Source organism: Carlito syrichta, unplaced genomic scaffold (assembly GCF_000164805.1).
Source record: "Carlito syrichta isolate Samal-C Ts95f unplaced genomic scaffold, Tarsius_syrichta-2.0.1 Scaffold312386, whole genome shotgun sequence".
In the NCBI taxonomy this organism is placed as follows: Eukaryota; Metazoa; Chordata; class Mammalia; order Primates; family Tarsiidae; genus Carlito; species Carlito syrichta.
The window spans coordinates 648,780-669,610 of NW_007256482.1; the positions used below are offsets into that span (position 1 = coordinate 648,780).

General features: G+C 40.6%; 1 protein-coding gene across 1 annotated transcript in view; it reads left to right on the forward strand.

Moving 5' to 3' along the window:
- Positions 1 to 20,831, forward strand: part of SHC4 (SHC adaptor protein 4) — a 146,208-nt gene that overhangs the window by 49,355 nt on the left and 76,022 nt on the right. The window contains exon 3 of the mRNA XM_008069899.2: positions 3,048 to 3,118. Within this exon, the coding sequence (XP_008068090.1) occupies positions 3,048 to 3,118 (71 nt within the window). The remainder of the gene's footprint in view (positions 1 to 3,047; positions 3,119 to 20,831) is intronic.

Here is a 20,831-nt window from a genome sequence, read left to right on the forward strand (position 1 = left end):
CCTATCACTCAGGGCTGTCTCCACCCCTGGTTTGCAGACTGTCTGAAAAGTAGAGCACATTCTTGCCAGCTTCTCTCTTCACTGCAAACCCCCCTCTGTCTAGGTTGTTTGTTGCCAAACTCTGAAATGGGGAATAACAAAAATAACAAACATAGAGTAAATTTTTGAGAAATCTAGAAACCTTCCAAGGGCATCATTCTGGCCTACAGTACCTACATGTCTGAGTCCTTGGTGCTCCTGTACTCCTCATTTGTTTCCGGGGTTGAGAGACTGGTCACACCTTCACCTCTCTCAGTCTCTCCTCCCTCTCTCTGCAGTAGGGTTGAACACAGTATTTACTGAGTGTCCACCAGGTCCTGGGCTCTGTTCCTGGGAATGCAGTAGCAAATCTGTCCTTATTCTCATGGCTCTTATGGATAAAGGAATAAAAACAGGTACTAGACAGTCAAACTAACAAGTGAGCCCAATGATCAAAAAATGATGTGAAGGTGACAAATAGGGACTGCGATGAGAGGTGACAGGAGGGGGCTCTGAGGGTTGTCATTTGAATTGGAATCTGAAGGATGAGAGAGAATCAGTCCTGTAGAACAGTGGGGAAGGGCCAGAGAGAGGCAATGGCAAGTGTGGGGTGCTGTATTTGGATGAGCTGGGTGTATTTGAGGAGTAGAAAGGAGGCCAATGCGGCAGGAAAGTGCATAAGGGAGAGTGACACTGATGAGGCTGAGAAGTGGACAAGGACCAGAAAATGTAAAGTCTAGAAGTCTACAATAATGTGTTTATTTTGATAATAGATGCCAGGGGTTTTAAGCAGTAGAAAAACATGATCTGACAGGCATCTTTGAAAAATCACTGTGGCAGAGTGTGAAAAATGTTGGTGCTGGGTTACCTTTTCAAAAAGTGTGTACTGATAGGCCGGTTGGTATCATCTCATCTTTAATTGGTGATTTACAACTGAAAGGAGAGATGGCACTCACCTCTGCACAAGCAAGGTCTCCTGGGGAATTGGAGATGTAGCCAGACTCGCTCTTCAACTTGTGTGGGGAGTCCACTCTTTCTAGGACCAGGGACATAAGAAATAGGGGAGCAGGAGCTAGCATTGGGGCAGAAGAGGGCACTGGATGGCAGTGAAAGCTAGAGCAACCAGTGAGGACATGCAAACAATATTTTCAAGCTACCTGGATGTGGAGCTTGGACTTTCAGACCCTCTTTCATGACAATTCTGAGGTGGACTTTTTAACCTACCCCCTAAATCTCACTTTCTTCTACTAATAAGCCTTATGGTTTATTGAAGAGTACTCTCTAGATATCGCATCCCAAACCCAGGGAAGTTAAGTGTGATTGGGACAGAGTAAAATGTCCAAAATGTTTTTCGTGTCAATACTACAGACCCCAAGGGGAGCATGACTGAGTGTGACTAACAGAAGTCTGACTGAGAATGACCAGGCCAGTGTCTTGGTCAGACTGCTCTTCCCAACACTAGGCTCGAGGCAGTACTTGGTATACTGAGCGGCTCTTAAGATGCTCAGTCTACACAATTTGCTCGGAAATATTTCAAGAAGTGTCTGGGGAGGTGCCCCCCTCCCCACTGGCTCCTGCCATCTTTCCACAATGCTTTTGCCATTTCCAAGCAGAGAGGGGCTGGAAGGCTTCCAAAAGAAAGCTAAACAGGAAGCATATCATTTTCAAGGAGTCAACAGATCACTTTCAATCAGACTGCTTGACTCTGGTAACATTTCTAAGGCGATTCTCAAAGCAACACTCTCCCCAGTCAACAAAGGCTCTGCTGAGAGGATTTACTCCCACAGCCATACCTGGCAAAGCTACCCAGAAAACTAGTAAGTCTGCATCCCTTGGCTTAATTCCTCTCAGGATTCCAGAATCCAATTTTCAGCTACCAGCATGTTATTTCCTGGATCCCTCACCAATGTCTTACAGTCAATGGGTCCCAAACCAATTCATCATAGTCCCCTCTCCCAGCTTTCCTGTTTCTGTTGATGGCATCACTGTTCCCTTTGCTACCCTGGCTGCAAACAGCCGAGTGAGTCATCCTTGACTCATCCTTCTCTCTTATTCTCGATATCAAATCAACTGCTGAATCCTGTAGTATCTATTTCCATGATGTCACTTGAATCTGTCCCCTCCTTCCTATTGCCTATCCCTTCTCAGTGTGGGCTGTCATTACTTCCCTCTCAACGGGAGCATCTTAACTTATTCCCTCAGTATTAACACACCTTCACACTGCCGATGACTTAAGCCTCCTCAAACACAGATCCAATTGCATCGTGCTCTTGCCAGCAGCCTGACATGGCTCCTCACTCCTGCCACACTAAATATAAACCACCCCTCAGCTTTATAAGTCTCGATTCCTTTTCAATACTCTGTGTTCAAGCTAACCTTACTAATCACTGGCAGGACACATGACATTTTTCCTTTCTTGAATGTTCTTACTATTTAAATGATCTTGCAAAAAGAAGATGAGATCTTCTAAGTTCTGTATCACATGCATTTATATGCTTATGTCTGCTTAGAAGGTTTGACATTCCTGTGTTATTTGTCTCACATTTATTTTTGCTCCCTCTAGTATTTGGGCATTCGGATATACCAGGCATTGTTCTAAAAGCTTTACGTGTGAGAAATAATTTAACTCTCAATGATTCTGATTATATTCCTATTTTACCAATGGCAAAACTGTGATGCAGAGAAATCCAGTAACTCACTGAGGTTTCATAACGAAGAAGTGGCAGAGCCAGGAGCACATTCACATGGGTCTGGCCCCAGAGCCCACACTTCTAACCACTGAACCCACATTTATCTTTGTTACCTGTATTCCTGATATTATGGTTTGGATTTTGCTGATGTTTTATGATTGAATTGAAGCTTTAAGGCATGTATTCACTAACGGTCAGAAATATCAATGGTAGGCAGAGTGTGCAAATGTAACTTGATATCAGAAGCTGATTTTAGGTGCTTCCCATGAAGTCACTATGAGGCCAAGAGACTGCTTTGTGGTATTTTTGTTCTAAGTGTTCTTCTTTTTTTTATTCTAGTACATGGGCTGTATTGAAGTGCTGCAATCAATGAGGTCACTGGATTTTGGAATGAGAACCCAAGTTACAAGGTAAGAAGCCAAAAGTGGGAGGGACTTTGAGCTCTGTAGTTTAAAGCCACAATAGTTTCTCCCACAGGAATTTCATCCAAGTCTTCAGAGTCATGGGCTCTTTAATTCATATGACTGGAAGGTAAACTATATAGCCCACTAACCATGAATAAGTGCCTTTTTTTCTTTGTGTGGAAGATTTCTCAAGTATGTGGTAATACATCTGTGTTCCATATGAGGACTAATGAGATGGTGTAGTCTACAGAAATAGCTAGTTTCCCAGGTACCAAAAGTATTTAAAATTATGTCCTGTTTAAAATAGGACATTACAGAATCTTAGACCTGTCAAGGAGGTAGCTGAAAATAAGACCAGGCAAGAACTATCAAATGAGAAAGCCCAAACTCTCCTCATTTATGGAATCTCTGACATGAGACCTGCTTCCTCCCATCTGGGTCTTCCTCCTATGTACAGTGAGGTGGATGGAAGAATTGAACCAGGGAAGTTTTTTATCCAAGGTGGCCCCAGACAGCTTAGGGGAAGAAATCAGAATCCTTGTTACATGGAGCTCAAGTCGGAAGCAGAAATACAAGGCATGGTGTATGAAAGCCAAGTTCAAAGCAAGGATGAAAAGAAGAATAAGTGAGTGCTGACACTTGTAACCGGGAAAAATGTGAGGTGAGGGGGATGAGGCGAGAGGAGTGGGTTGCTATGAGTGATTCAGAAGACTTGGGCATTTGTTGTATGTGGTGCTAAGGTGTATCTCAGGGATGAGGCATAGTGGATTCGTGGTTGTCAGTCACCTGTTCTGAAGTTGAATGTTCTCACTGTGAAGAAAGAATAACTTTTCCTAACGCTGACCCCATGGGATTCTAGACCTAGAAAAAGTATCCCATGGTTCAAAAAGAATTTAGGGAAAGGAACCATATTTTGCTCTTTAGGAGAATAACATACACAATAGTATATTAAAGACTCTGCGAAGTCCTGTGTTGTAGTTTTAAAAATCCTAGCTTTATTTCAAGATTTTCTAAAAGTATTTGACCCCAGAAACCTTTTTTATATAACATAAATGAACATCTCATATATCCCTAGGGTTCCATACAATGTGCTTTAAGAAAAAAAAAAAGGTGGGGGGAGAGAAAAAAGAAAAAAAATGTACATATACGTGATGGAATATTACACAGCCAAAAAGAAAGACAAAATTATGAACTTCACAGCAACTTGGATGGACTTAGAGTCTATCATACTCAGGGATCTATCACAGAAACAAAGAGCAGAGTACCACATGTTTTCACTCATAAGCAGACCTTGAACAATTATCATAATACTATAAGAAAGGGATTGGCAGTAGTTGGAAACTGCCGGGAGGGGGATGGGGTTGGCAGTATTGGGAAACTGCTAGGGGGGCACACCTCATCGGCAAGAGTACCTGCGTAATGAACATTTGTATACCTAACCCTGAATTGTACCCTACATCTTTAAAATTTAAAATTAAAAAATGCTGATTTGGACTTTCCACTTTATGATATATTCAAATCTGTCATTCTAAACTTCTCTTCACCAATCCTCAGTATTCTCTCTGTAATCAAACAAATGAAATGTAATCCTGTTTTTATTTTTTGTACTCTTGGTACCTACCTTAGTCACTGTTACATAGCAGAGGTTCAGTGGATGTTTGCTGAATAAATGCATAATTCCACCTGACTACACTTCCAGTATTTGGAGACAGCTAGAACATTTCTTCTCTCTTTAAATCTTGCTTTTCAAGATGAGAAGAGGGGAGGGGGAGGGAGGAGAGGAGGAGAGGAGTTACACCAGGTTTAAATGCCAGCAGGACAAGCAGCAACTGGGTAGACAATGGTCATTTTCACAGAGATCATAGAAACCTCAAGACAGTACAAGAATACTGTTTGTGCACAAGGATTTCCTCATCTCCACTGCCATGAAGTGCAGTAAGACTCACCCACTCCTACAAAACCACACAACATTGAGGAAGAAAACAAGTAAGGGTGATTAAAAAAAAAAAAATCTTCCCTTTCCCATTCTTAACCCCTTCAATTATCCTTCAGACAACATGGTTCCAGACTACTTCCTATCCTGTTAGCCCTATTTTGGGTATATTGCAGGCTTTATTTAATTTTGATGATCCTTAATCTTGAGAAAAACACTTCCTTCAACCCTGAGTGAGCTGCAGAGGAGAAAAGGGCTGATGCTCCATGTGGGTACCTGTTCTGGAACAGAGAGCATAGGACAAAGGAAAGGCCATTCTCCTAACCTGAGTGTGACGGTCTGGATGTGTCCCCCAAAATTTACACATTGAAACTTAATTCCTAGTATAATAGTGTTAAGAGATGGCACCTTTAGAAAGTGATTAGTGGTATTAGTCACCTTATAAAGGAGGGATGAGGAAGTCGTTCACCACTTGTCCCATGTGAGAATGTCACAAGAAGTATCCAACTGTGAAGCAGAGTGAGCTTTCACCAACACCGAATCTCCTGGTGTCTTGATCCTGGACTTTCTAGCCTCGAGAACTATAAGACATAAATTTCTATTACTTACAAATGACCCAGTCTGAGGTATTTTGTGATAGCAGCAATAACGGACAAAGACACTGAGGATGATTGATTTTCTGTTCATTCACCCATTCATTTATTGACTCATTCTCTTTCATATTTCACTCACCTATTTATAAAGCGCTCAGTAAGTGCCTGAAAGGTATTCAAAAATTGGCCGGGCTCGGTGGCTCAGCCTGTAATCCCAGCGTTTTGGGAGGCCGAGGTGAGTGGATTGCCTGAGCCCAGGTTCGAGAACTGCCCGGGCAGCTTGGAGAGACCTCATCTCTACAATAAATCCAGGAAAAAAAAAAAAAATAGCTGGGCGTGGTAGCGCACGCCTGTGGTTCCGGCAACTTGGAAGCCTGAGGCGGAAGGATCACTGGAATCATAGGTCGAGGCTGCGGTGGCCGGGAACGTGCCACTGTACTCCAGTCTGGGTGACAGAGTGAGACTCCAACTCAAAAAAAAAAAAAAAGAAAGTACTCAAAAATTAACGATCTAGCAGTGAATAAGACAAAGTCTCTGCCCTCATGAAATTTACATTCTAGCTGGGGAAACAGACTTTGGGAAAGAAAGTATATAAACAATATAATTTCAGGTAGTAATAAGTGCTGTTTACTATAATAATAAAGCAGGGTAAAAAGGATAGAAGGGGTGGGCTTTTCAATTTTATTGTATTTTCTAGTTATAAAAATACTGCATGTTTACTTAGAACATATGGAAAATACAGAAAAATATGAAAGATAAAATTATGCATATTCTCACTTAGAGAGAATGTCTATTAACATTTTGTGTTTTCAGCCTTTTTTTCTATACATGAGTATATAATCTCTTTTACAGAAAAGTCTGAACAATATTATATACTATTTTCCATATTGAGAATTTTTTTGTTGCTAAATGTTCTATAGCATTTTTATTGTGGTAAAATTATATGACAAAATTGATCATTTTAGCCATTTTTAAATGTACTATTCAGTGACTTTACATACATTCACATTGTTGTGCAACCATCATCACTATCCATCTGCAGAACATTTTCATCTTCTCAAACTGGAACTTTGTACCCATTAAACAGTAGCTCCCCATTTCCTCTTCCTCCTCAGCCTCTTTTATATGTTCTAGGCTGCCTCTTACCAGCTTCCTGAACTACTTCCCCAGGACACATTGAGTTTGAAATGCTGTCTGGTAGCTACTTGGGTGTAGTAGCAAAACGGGGACCCCTGACCTAGAAGGGAGAAGGAGAAAACCCACAAAAAAAAGGTTAAATAAAAGATAAGAGAGAAGATATAATAGGTTCTTTCTCACTTTAAGGAGTTAGCAAAAGTCTAAATTTCCTGAATATAAAAATTATCATTGTAGAATTCACCTCTGGATTCCTTTAAACAATGAATTCTTCGCTGGCATTTCATACAAAGTTTGGTAGGAAAAAAATCATTTTCAAATTTTTTTCCAAGAGCTTACGTATTGCTGAACAAGAAGGTTATCTGTGAAACTTTTCTTTGAAACTCTATGTCTTGTGGGATATTTTACCAGTGGATATAAGCTTAAGTGTTCGAACATAGCAATAGATCTTCCCTCCTCATGTGTTAACTGGATGGGAGTATTTTGAGTGCAGGATTTTTAGGACTTCCACTCACCTTGACATTAGACACATTCAATAAAGTGTTACTGCCTCCGAGCAAATGCTTTTATTGTTGTTGTGTGACCAGGATAAGAAAGTGGTTCACTTCTAGTTCTCACCTGGTTTCCCAGATATTTGCTCTTCTTCTTTCTCTTTTAATTCTTCCACTTTCTCATTCTCCTTTCTTCTTTGGTGTATTTTTGATATTCAACCACTATTCAAATTGTTTTATTATCAGTTGTCTTGGATGTTATCATTAAAACATTCATGTTAAGTCGGCTTTCAAATTTTTTAAATTTAAAATTTCATATGGTCATACAGTTTCTTCATTTAGCCCATAGTCCTATTTATTCCAAGAAAAAAGTTTCAATGGACTAGGTAAGATTCCAAAAGAAAGAATGTTATTTTGTGTAATCACAGCTATCTCCACATATTTACCATCAAATATAATTCAGTTGTGAGTACTGGTAAATTAATGTAACAATTGCCACTGCATATCCAATTGGAGGTTGATGTCTCATCCATGGTAAACTCTTTGCCCTCTCCATATTCCAAATGATAGGAGGCAGCAACATGAAATTCCTAGTAATAAAGGAGGAGCCATGATTAAGATCCACTTGGATCAGCATTTGAAACAGAAGAGAAAGATGGAGAATTCTTATCTTTATGAGGAAACTTTCTGCCAACTGTTTCAGAGCTGAATCCACAGACCTAGAACACAAAAAGTACTCAAACAAGAGCTGAGAAAAAGAAAAGGATAAAGAGTCATTGACTTTCTCAGCAATTCCCTGGATTTCACCCCTTTCAAAGTTCTCATCACACTTCTCTAACTTGTCTCCAGATTTAGTCCCCGGGGGGAGCCCCTTGAGTGGCTTTTACTGTTGTTCCTCCTCTAAGTCTCACCCAGCCATTCATCTCCTTGGCTGACTCTGGACCAGATCTCAATTTTTCGCAATAGAGTATTCATGCAAAAGGGCAAAGGAGGAGGTTTTTCCTGACAGTAAAGAGAAACAAGATTATTGAGGGGGGGAGGCTTACAGCCACAGTTGTCTTCAAAATGTCTGGAAGAGTATCAAAAGGAAACGAGAGATGGGGGAAAGTGAAAACCATGCTAAGTGTGATGGGAGCCATTTGTTCTCGCCACATGGTTTTAAAGACAAAGTGAACGAAAACAAAGCAAAAAACCCTGACCTAAATCAGGAAACTCATGCACACACATGCCTGCTCACACACATGAAATCAGATTATTAAAACTCAAAGCCTAGCTTCCCTCCCATGAGTAAGCATCCACATCATGCAAAGAAGAAAAAAATCTTCCCTCTCCCCCCAAGGATGCTTCCTTCAGATACTGAAGGAGAAATGAATGCATCAGGATAAACCCAATAAGTGGAACTGATGCTACAGGGCTTGTCTTTCAACTCTGAAGAACAGAGCTTCATATTTTGAGCTCCAAAGGGGACATTTAGCTCATCACCACCACGGTACATAATTTACTCCAAGGGACAGGTTACACCACTGGCAGAAGGGCCCCCAGATGATTGTCTTACTACTGTCCTCTTCTGGTATTTAGTGCCTTGCAATTGTATGTAACTCATATCTGGTAATAAAATCAGCCAGACTGATGGCAAGGCACCCCACACAGGATCTGCCTGTGCCAGGCTCCAGGGGCAGGCGAGAAGCAGTGGCTCAGAGTGGACCTGTTTCCTTTGTGTGATTGCCACCCCGGGGGGTCTGGGAAGGAAAATGAGGAACTGTGGAAAAATGGGTGAAGAGTGTTCCCTTTTGGGATCCTGGCTTCAGATTCATTTTCTCTAGCTGATCTCGAGCTGTGCATTGTGGTTTATCTGCCCCACTCCATTCCATGTGGGGAAAACCCCTGAGGGTTGTTGTGCTTTTGAACTACTACTACAGACAGCAAGCAGGCTGTTCGGGTGATTTGGTACTAAGTAAAGCAGCAAGGAAGCAGAGATCATAATTCAGAAGAAATTGTAATTGGACTAATTTCCTGTTTGTAATGTTATTGCTCCTGAGCAGTGATTCTGCAAATTTAATTCATTATCTTGAAAATTTTGATTCTTTGGCTTCAACAGGACATTAAAGGCAGTTCTTCCATGACAAATGTATACTTGTGTGTGTGTGTGTGTGTGTGCTCGCGCAGGAACAACTATCAGAGGCAAAGCAGATCCAAGAAGCAGCTGAGTATTTACATAAAGGCCTGTGAATGTGTTTTTTGTTTTGTTTTGTTTCTTGAGTTGTAGTCTCATTCTGGTGCCCAGGCTAGAGTGCAGTGGCACACTCACGGCCACTCCTGTGTTGACCTGCTGGACTTTGGCAATCCTTCCGCCTAAGCCTTCCAAGTAGATGGAACTACAGGTGCGAGCTACCACGCCCAGCTAATTTTTTAAAAAATTTATTGTAGCAGTGAAGTCTTGCCAAGTTCCCCAGGCTGGTCTCCAACTCGTGGGCTCAGGCAACTCCCTCACCTCGGCCTCCCAGAGTGCTGGGATTACAGGTTTGAGCCACTGTGCCTAACTGCATGTGGACACTACAAGCTGGGTGCAATAGCTCAGGCCTGTAATCCCAGCATTTCAGGAGACGGAGGCAGGAGGATTACCTGAGCCCAAGAGTTTGAGACCAGCCCGGGCAACATATAGACCCTGTCTCTGTAAAAATTTTTTTTTAAGGCACATGCCTTTAGTCCTGGCTACTGGGGAGGCTGAGGAGGGAGGATTGCCTGAACCCAGGAAGCCGAAAAAATAAGAAGAAGAAAAGAAAAAAGAAAATGTGAATACTATAAGAAAAATTATGTCAAACATCTGTATATTGGGTAGCTAAATTTAAAAAAAAATACCTGTTTGTTTGAAAACTGATTGGCGTTTACTTAAATTCCCTGAGGATTGTAGAAACAAGATTAATTACAGCTATGCATGGGTAAGTGTGTATCTCTGCTAAAACTTAGGGTAGTTGTGGATTCTGTGTTGAGTTGGGACAAGACTATGGAGTTAGGAACAGGATGGCAGCCACATGGAATGTAAAATAAAGGTCGGGGAGGGGTTTAAAGGCTGAGTCCATTAACTTACCAGGCAGGGAAACACTCCCTGGTGAAGAAATTTACTGAGAAGTGCCAAGGAGAAAAAAAAATCAGGGGCTTTTAAGTTCTAATTCATGGTGATCATGCTAAGGTTTAAACAAACTCTGTAGCAAAGACAGAATGTACGTGGTTGATTAAAACAAATTTTACTCTTCATTGGTCAGGAAAGGGTCTTAAGACCGCGGTCAGAGTCTGGTGTCCCAGGGTTAAGGTTCATGACCTTTATCAGTTATTAATAGAATAATAAATCTTATAATAAAACATAATATTCAAAGTTGATCTATCCTCAGGAAGCACTGGTGCCAAAGGAAGTATTTCCTTCCACACACACGTGTAGATGTCAGGAAGTCCCTGATGGAAATTTGATGTTGTGTGTGTGTGAGTGTGTGGACAGTGACTACCTCTTCTAGTTTCAAGTTTCACTGCTGAGAAACTTCACAACCTATTTAAGACTAAGATCTCACTTCTCAGATGCTTGAGATAATTGAAATAGCCAACTAAATTCCTTTTAGACATCCTCAAAGATCTAGTAATTAAAAAAACAATTGTTTCCAATCAATTGGGAAGGGTTCTGATAGCATGGCAAGAAAGTCAACTGCATCTTTTGCTTGGTCATTAACACAATGTCTTTCACATGGCAGGTGCACAGCTACTATTTGTTTGAGTAAACAGGTATATAAGGTCAAGAAGTATAGCAACTACGGCAACCCATAGAATGAGAAAAATATTTGCAAATCGTATATCTGATATGGGTTAATATCTAGAATATGTAAAGAACTCTTACAACTCAACAACAGTAAGCAAACCCAAATAACCATATTTTAAAATGGCAAAGGACTTAAATAGACGTTTCTCTGAAGAAGACTTACCATCACTGTGTATGATCTCTCTTATATGGGCAACCTACAGTAGTCAAATCCAGAAACAGAAAGTAGAATGGTAGTTTCCAGAGGCGATGGAGAGGAGAGAAAGGGGGAGTAACTGCTTAATGCTTATGGAGTTTCAGTGTGGAAAGACAGAAAAAGTTCTGGAGATGTATTGGTATTGCTGTAGCACAACAATGTGCATGTGCTTAATACCACTCAACTGTACACTTTAAAATGGCTAACTGAAATGGTAAAAATTTTGTTGGGTACATTTATAAAATGTTTTAGAAAGTGTAGTTACTAGATGAGTTATATTTCTGGAGTATTGAAAAGTATTCAATATTGTATAAATTAACTTCATTTTGTTAAAAAGTGTGCAAAGCCAATAAGAGAAGGATAACTGAGGCTTCAGGGTTTGGGTGTCTAGCAAGTCCCATAGCAAAGAGAATTTGGTAAGGAGTGTATAGTGGCCTCTTCTAGTTTCTTGACAGAGAAGCCCAGCCAAAAGCCACACTGTCAGAGAGAGCTGCAGTGGAACCAGACAAAAGAGTAGCCAATAGTAGCTATGCTTGCTAGCACTGTGCACAGCTTTCTCATCCATGTTCTCTTACGAAGCACATCATCAACCTGAGAGGAGTGATTCTGCAACCCCCACATTTTTTTTTTCTGAGTTGGAGTCTCACTCCATCACCCAGGCTGGAGTGCAGTGGCGTGCTCACGGTCAGCGCAACCTCGACCCACTGGGCTCAGGCGATCCTTCCACCTCAGCCTTCCGTATCCACTCCCCCCTTTTTTTTTTTTGAGTTGGAGTCTCACTCTGTCGCCCAGACTGGAGTGCAGTGGCCGGGAGCCTCGCCTGTTGGGCTCCGGCGATCCTTCCGCCTCAGCCTTCCAAGTAGCCGGAAGTACAGGCATGCCCTACCATCCCCGGCTGATTTTTTGATTTATTGTAGAGATGAGGTCTCGCTGCCCAGGCGGGTCTCGAACCCGCGGGCTCAGGCAATCCACTCACCTCAGCCTCCGAAAGGCGCGGGATTACAAGCTGAGCCACCGAGCCTGGCTCGTATTCCCCTTTTAAAGCGAGGAAAGTAAGTAAACATTCTAAGACCTCATAGCCATTTTGCTGGGTCGCAAACCCAGATCCTCTTACTTCAAATCCTTTCCCTATGGCACATCGTGTGTCTTCATGACATTGCTTTGGTTTGAAACTAGGAAACTGTTCTTGTAGCTGTAAATGGACTAATGTGGGAGACAACCAAGGGAATAAAGGCAGGCTGGAGTCATCTTTAAAAATCATTGCCAGGGGGCACACCTCATCAACAAGGGTATCCACATAATGAACATTTGTATACTTAATCCTGAATTGTACCCCACATCTTTAAAATAAAATAAAATAAAATAAAATTTAAAAAAAAATCAGTGCCAGGGGAAGGGAGGACATGTAACACTAAATAGAGTATCTGATCCCAGACCAGGCGAAATGAGGACCAATGGGAGGCCCAAACTTCATCTGTATGATGATCACTTATGTACCTAACCCTGAATTGCACTCCACATCTTTAAAATAATGACAATGATAATTTTAAAACTGTAAAAAATGTCATCACTGCTAATGTCAGTCCTCTGGGCGACATCTAATTCTCAGGGGGTTTTTTTTCACTTTTTTTTGGTTACGAAAAGTAAATCTGGCTTATTGTGGAAATTGGTAAGTAGTATAAAATAAAATGAAAACAGAAAAAAAATCACTAGAGATAAACAATAGTAACGGTTTGTTGTATGGTTTTTCTAATCATATGTTTAAAAAACTAAAGTGGGATTGTGTGGTGCATATTTATTTGTAACATGTTCTTGTCATTTGTTGTGCACTTGTTCTAGGTCATTAAGTCTGAGCAGTAATTGCTTTGACCTGAGCTTTAAGGTGGAAGTAATAATTTTGACTGCATCTACCTGCCAGAGGTATGTTTAGTTAGAGCTTTCTGGCCTTTTAGTAATAGAAAGTGACTGCCTAGCTTCAGCCACAAGGGGAATCTCTCTTAAAAATATATATTGAGGCAGCTCATGAAGCCTGAGGAGCAGTGAACAATCAAGCCAATAAAGGACAAGGGCCAGGGCTCCCAAGGCCTCAGCAGCAGGAGTGCAGAGATGCCCCCATCTCTGATTTTCTCAGTTCCAAATGTCAATTCCCAGGAAATATGGTGATTGGGGCCTAATCCTGGACCAGTCGTTTTTGGCCAGGACAACATTGCACTGTGACAATATGTTCGTTCTATGGTAATCATGTATTAGAAAGGGGAGTAGGTAGGCAGAAGCAGGGGGTGGGTAGAGAAGGGGGTAGGGGAAGGGAGGAAAGACAAGGAGGAAGGGGGAAATGGGAAAAATTGGTTGGGGGGACGAGGCCTGTAAAATGAAGGTAGTAAATGCAGTAAAAGATAGATTTCTACCTGAAAAGGAAAATAAGACATTGGATTCATTTCTTGTTCAGTTATGTATTTATTGATTTATTTTCCTTTATTTCAATAACTTTAGAGCGTACAAATAGTTTTGGTTTGAGCTTTAAATGTCCCTACCACCCCCACCTTTGCACATTGTACCCGGTAGGTGATTTTTTGTCTCTTCACCCCCTTCCTCCTCCCCATTCTGAGTCTCCAGTTTCCATTATACCATCCTCTATGTCTTTGCAGATCCTTAGTTTAGCTCCCACTTATGAGTGAGAACATGTGGTGTTTGGTGTTCTTAGTTCACTTAGGATGATTTTCTTCAATTCCACCCATGCAAAGGACATTGTTTCATTCTTTTTAACAGCTGAATAGTATTCCATAGTGTAAATATACCACATTTTCATTATATACAGATCGATTGATAGGCATTTAGGTTGATTCCACATCTTTGCAGTTGTGAATTTTGTTGTGATGAACATGCTGGTGCAGGTGTCTTTTTTTATATAATGACCTCTGTCTGCTGCTTTGGGTAGATACCTAATAGTGAGATCACTGGATCAAATGGTGAATCTACTTTTAGTTCTTTGAGAGATCTCCAAACCAATTTCCATAGCGGTTGTACTAGTTTACTCTTCCACCAACATTGTGAGCACTGAATTGGATCAGTGTCTTTGGATGCATAAAAAAATAAAGATTGGGACTGTTTGAATTATCCTTAAAATGCAACACTAAAACCTAATGTTTGTGAAATTGTTAATTAGATGTTTAATGTTAATATAGCAGTGTGGTAATTGAGTTGTATTTTTATACATTTTGGACATTTCTGGAAGCTTTGAGATTCTATTTATTGGTAATATATAATTATGCCCCTTTTATAGGACTTAAGTCATTGTTTTAGTGTTTTAGATATTTATAGAGGTTTATAAAATGGTCATAGTTTAGTTTTTGTTTCATGGCAAGCTGTTGACAGTAACTGTATTTTATTTGCTGAGGATGCTATAATTGGTCAGGATTGAATCTCCCAATTATAGCATCTTTTCCATGGAAAATATCTACATTATGAAGTGGTTTCTAAAAATACGTTGCAGCTAAAAGCAGGGCCTGCTAATTTATCCATATAAATCTATAAAACTTCCAGATGTGCAGATATTATTATACAAGTAAACATCCTCAATCAGGCAATATACACACATTCACCAACCTAAGCATGATTGTTATGTATCTGTCCATGTCTAAGTATGGATGGTAATGGATGGCCTCAAGTGTTTGAAGAGAAACAAATTAATTCAGAGATTAAAACATATGAATGTTGAAGCCTGTGCATGTGGGAGAGACTCCAGCATTTTTAGCTCTGATTGCTGAATGAAACAACTTTCTTAAGTGATTTCTTCCCAGGCCTTCCTTATCATACAGAGTCAGATGAGAATACATCCTTGTGGCCCCTTTTTTGGTTTCCTTAAGACTAGATTTCTAATTTTGATTTTGATAGATATACTGACCAGTTCCTAGTCTGAATCACTTTATAATGAAAGTAGGATAGGCCTTTTGAGCCATTATTCCAGGAAGCACCAGTGCTGCAGTTGCATGGCAGGCCCCTGAGAAAGTTTAGTGTGTGCCCAGGAGTGAGTCTGGCCTGGAAGGGATTGGGTCCCCTAAGGTCTTGATTCAGCGGAGAAATCAAAAGGGCTCCATCATCTGTTATTTTGGAGTTAGAAGGTTCTCCTAGAAGCCTAGTCCCTGGGGCTGACAGGTTTCAGAGCTACAGTGTCTAGGACATAGTAGGGTTGATAAATATGTATTGGATAATGGGGAGGTTTCTGGGCTTTTCAGGCCTAGATCACAGACCTTGTGAGGACCCTGGTGGCCTTGAAGTCTCCATAGTTATTGTTTGTATTAGTCCATTTTGCATTGCTAAAAATAAGTACCTGAGGCTGGGTAATTATAACGAAAAAAGATTTATTTGGGTTCAGGATTCTGCATGGCGCTGGCATCTGCTGGGCTTCTGGTGAGGCCTTAGGAAGCTTAAAATCACAGCAAAGGACAGAAGGGGAGCAGGTGTGTCACCACGAGAGTGGGAGACAGGAGGTAGTATTGGGACTTTTAAACAATCAGGGCACCAAGCCATTCATAAGAGATCCAATCCCATGATCCAACCACTTCCCACTAGACCCCACCTCCAATATTGGAGATCTTGTTTCAAATGAGATTTGGAGAGGACAAACATTCAGTCTCACTGCTGGTTAGAGAAAAGCAGAAAAGACCTAGAGAATCTAAAATGTAGACTCTGATATCCTGAACTAAGTCAAATTCCAGAATGAGGAGCTCTTAAACAAATGCATCAGGTCCCTGGCTCTCCAGTAGAGTGTTTGGCATATAAGTACTATCCATGTATACTATTTTTAAACCGAGGAATAAAAACTAATTCACTGAAGATACTAAGTTAGGTTCAGATAGTCTGCAGTCTTGGGGTCCAAGAAGTTGATTCAGATGAAAAATAGGAATCACATGGAACTGACTGAACTTCAACCTTCTTCAAGTTGAAGGGATTAAATGTGGTTTTTAGCTATTAGCAGGCAGTCAACAGAACAGTTTATTATTAATCAATAGCTACTATCATCAACATTGTCATCATCACAAAATTTAACCTTTATAAAATAGATACTACTATTAATTCTATTAATTTGCCCATGAGAATACTGAAACTTTGAGAAATTAAGGAGTTTACCACGGTTACCTAGCAAATGAATACATGAAGAACTAGAAATCAGATCTTGCTGTCTTTTGTGCCTTATGGGCCCATCAGAGTGAGAGAATTTTAAGGACTAAATCTTAGGAAAATGCTGAAAGTCAGAAGTGACAAAATAAGGAAATGTTTAATCCTCATATTGGAATTTGGCCCGGGTTTAAGATACCAGATTTCTCGTTTGTGAGTACTTTCTGGAAGAGCTTCATAAAGACACTCATAAATCTGTAGAAGAGGATACTTTAATGTCCTTTTTTTATTTCTGCTAAGGAGAAAAAAAATGTGTCAGACAGTGGTTCTCAAACTTTAGTATGCAAGGGCTTGTTAAATCAAAGAATGTTGGCCAGGCTAAAGATGCATGCCTGTAGTCCTAGCTACTCCAGAGGCTGAGGCAGGAGGATTGCTTGAGCCCAGGATTTCGAGGGTTCAGTGAACTATAATGACACCTATAAATAGTCACTGCACTCCAGCCTGGGCAATGTAATGACACCCTGTCTGTAAAACAAACAAACAAATAAATGAGTAAATTAAAAAGCAAACAAAAAAACACACACAGAATGCTGAACTCCAGTCCCAGAGTTTTCAGTTCAAGAATTTGCTCTTCTAACCATTTCCCAAGTGATGATGCTGCTGGTCTAGGGGCCACACTTTGAGAACCATAGGTGCAAAGGATGCCTATCCAGTGATTTCAAAATGAGGTCTCCAGGTGGACCACAGATCACAGGGAGACTCTTTAGTTTTGAGCAGGTGGTTTCCCAGAAAATTCCAAAAAGCATTGGAGGTTGTTATTGTTGTTTTGTTTTGGTTTATAAGAAAGGAAAATGGGAATACCAGGGAATGCTAGAGCAGTAAGTCTTAATTCTGCTATATCCTAAGTAGTCAGAAAAATTAACAGTTCCTTTTGGGAAGCATAAGCTAGATGGGAGGCATCCAAATTCATCAAAAACTAATCTCATCTGGAGAAAGTCCTTTTCATTGATGAAAGGAGAGCATTGTGGATGAAGTTGAAATGCAGGACAATCCGTGCTTCTCTCTACCTGCCAGGCAGATTTGTTCCATTTCCTCTTGGTATTCTCCTTAGGAAAGCTGATCCCCAGGGCTTCAGGATGAAGGTACGTATTCCCCAAGTGTTCACTGCTAATGGATCACAGCTGAGTCCCTTCTCCAGAAATCGTCCTCTCCTGGGGGGAGTTGCCTTGCCCATGCACATGTCCCCTCTCCAGAGGCAGCAGGCATCCAATGATCTGACCGGCCAATCTGGAGTTCCAAGGCTAGGTCCCCTTACCTCAATTTGGGGCAACTCTGAAGGGCCAGTCCAGCTCCAGAACTGCCTGTGGCATCTGCTGAGGCCTTTGTGTGATCTCATCACTATTCATCCTTTCCCTTTGCCCAGCCCTGTTTCCCACTCTCCCTTCAATGTTGATTTTGAGAACCCTCCAGTGATCCTTTTGCACTCAACTATCCATCTCAGAACAAGTTTTTAGATTCATCCTGATATAGATGCCTAACAGAATAAGTGCACAGTTCTGGTCCCTTTAGTTCTATGTGACTGAGTTGTAACTTCTGAGAGCTGCATTTACTCTAGGATTTTCATGTATGTTTGAACAGTAAGGAGATAGGTCTTTTTGATCTAGATTGTGTGTGTCACTTATGAGGAATTCTCTGAAAATGGTTTCTTTTTTCAACTGTTATCTGTGACAACACAGATTCTTAAAAACAAAAGACATCAGGGTATATGTAAATGGTGAGGTGGCATAACTCTGGCAGCATCTTGTTAGAAGGTCTGGATGTAGAAATATACCCTTCAGAGTTGCCCTAAGTTGAGGCAAGGGGACCCAGCCTTAGAACCTCGTATAGACCAGGCAGGACATTAGATACCTGCTGCCTCTGGTGGGGGGGGAATATGTGCATGAGCAAGGCAACTCTCTTTAGAAGACAATTTCTGGGGAAAGATCCATTAACAGTGGACATTTGGGTAACGAGTATCTGTCCTGAAGGGGGACCTGGTTTATATAGCGGGGCAAGGATCATGCTTTGTTTCAATGACACAAAGATGCCTAAACATTTACATGTTGAATACGTTGTTATGTCCAAGGTAGCCTGCTAGGTGACTTGAGGTATCTAAAAAAAAAAAAAAATCAGGCATGCATTCTGCCTTTATAGAAATGTACCATCCATCACAATATGCACAATATGTACCATCCATCACAATATGCATGATAGACATCATTTGACCTATTATAAAATGTATTATCTATAGCATCCCAATTATAATACACAGAATTTTTTGCTGGGTAATAGGTGTTGTACACAGTAGATTAGACTCAGTTCTTAGAGCAGATAGCCATTATAAGGATAAAGCGATAATAATGGCTAGCGTTTCCTGAGGCATTGTTCAGAGTACTGTTGTCATCCCTACTTTATATATTTAAAGAATTGAGACGTAGAGAGTTTTTAAAACAGGTCACAGAGATTTTTTTAAAGCACTATTATTATTTCTACTTTATATATGCGAGGAACTGAGATACAGAGAGCTTTAAAAACAGGACACAGACATTGTAAGTGACAGCTAGATTTTGAACTCTGCTGTCTGATTGCAGAGCCTACTTAACCAGCTTTTCTTTACTCTCTACTATCACAAAGAAGGGAAGTTATAGATAAGCTAAAGCCCTCTACTTTTGAACAGATTCTTTGTTTTTTCACTTTGCACTGTGTCATGCACATAGTATCACTTAATGAAGGTTGGATGCTGTTCTTAAAAAATAATTACAGTTTCCCTCTCTCTCCCTCCACTGAGTGCTGCTGGAAGACACAAAGAAAATAAAGGAAAAGTGATAATTTACAATGTAAAAGGAATTCCATAATTCTCATATTGACATAGTGAAAGACCCCTCTCTTATAACAGCCAACTTCCTGTACCAAGAAACTGAACAATCACTCATAAGTGGACCCTGAACAATTATCATAATACTATAAGAAAGAGATTGGTAGTAATGGGAAACTGCAAGGAAAGGGGAGAGACACACTTCATCAATAAGGATGCCTCATCTCAAACCAGGTGAAGTGGGGACCAAAGTGAGGCCCAAACATTACCTGTTCAATAATCATTTGTATACCTAACCCTGAATTGCACCCCACATCTTTAAAATAAAATTTAAAAAAGAAACTGAATAAGAACAAATCTAAAATATGCATAAACAATCTTTGTCTGCAAAGATGAAAAAACTGTGCTCTAATAAGCTTTGCACCGTGTACAAGCTAATAGCTGAACATGACCCAAAAATCTCTTACACTCGCTTCTGATTTGTTGTAGAGCAAGAGTCAGAAGACTACAATCTAGCCTGCTAACCTGATTTTGCCATCTTGCCAGTCAAGAATAGCATTTTGACATTTTTAAATAGTTGGACAAAAAACAAAAGAACAATATTTTGTGCCATGTGAACATTAAGTGGAACCCAGATTTCAGTGTCCATAAGTGTTATTGGCTCACAACCATTCCCACTGGTTTATGATTGTCTATAGCTGCTTTTCAAGCTACAACAGCAGAGTTGAGCAGTTGTTACAGAGACTGTATGGCCTGCAAAGCCTAAAATATTTCCTATCTGGTCCTTTTAAGGAAAAGTTTGCAAATGACTGCTATAGAATGATTCTCAACCTTAGCTCCATTAGAAACACTTAGGAAAACTTTGAAAACTCCTGACCCCAAGCACCATCCTGCACCAATTAAATCAGAATCGCTGGAGATGAGACCCAGTCTTCAGTACTTGGTAACACTCCCAGTGTTTATCCAGTGTGCAGCAAAGGCTGAAAACCACTGTCTAAAGCATGGTTGCATTTTGAGGGGCAGATGGATGAGGACTTGCTGCCTCCAGGCTGCCAGATGGGAGAGAGAATGCAAGCAATTCTCTCACCACCTGTGTGTGCAAGAGCAAAGATGTCCAGGACTTCCAGGTGCCCTCTGGTAAAAGTCCTTCTCCATGAGGAGACAGGAACGAGGGAAACAGAGGAGAGGAGAGTATTATATCAAATGTCTATCCCAGCTATAGAATGACTACATTGAAAACAAATTTTCCCCAGAACAAATTTCATCAAATTTATAGGCAGTGTAGCCTTCCCTACTCTTACCTCTAGGAACAGGTGACCTAATTCCTTAGCATCCACTAATGCAGCCATCTGGTCAAAGCTATAGCGTACAAACTCAGTCACTCTGTATAGTGAGTCCAAGAGAAGGTTTAATCAGCTATATGGTCCACAAACTCTGTTTCATAATCACCTGGGAGGGTTGTTAAACTGTAGATTCCTAGGCCCCAACCGAGAATTATAGAACCAAAATTTCTAAGAACAGTGTTAGAAATCTTTTTTTTTTTCCTGTTTTTTGAGTTGGAGTCTCACTCTGTCATCCAGGCTAGACTGCAGCCACCT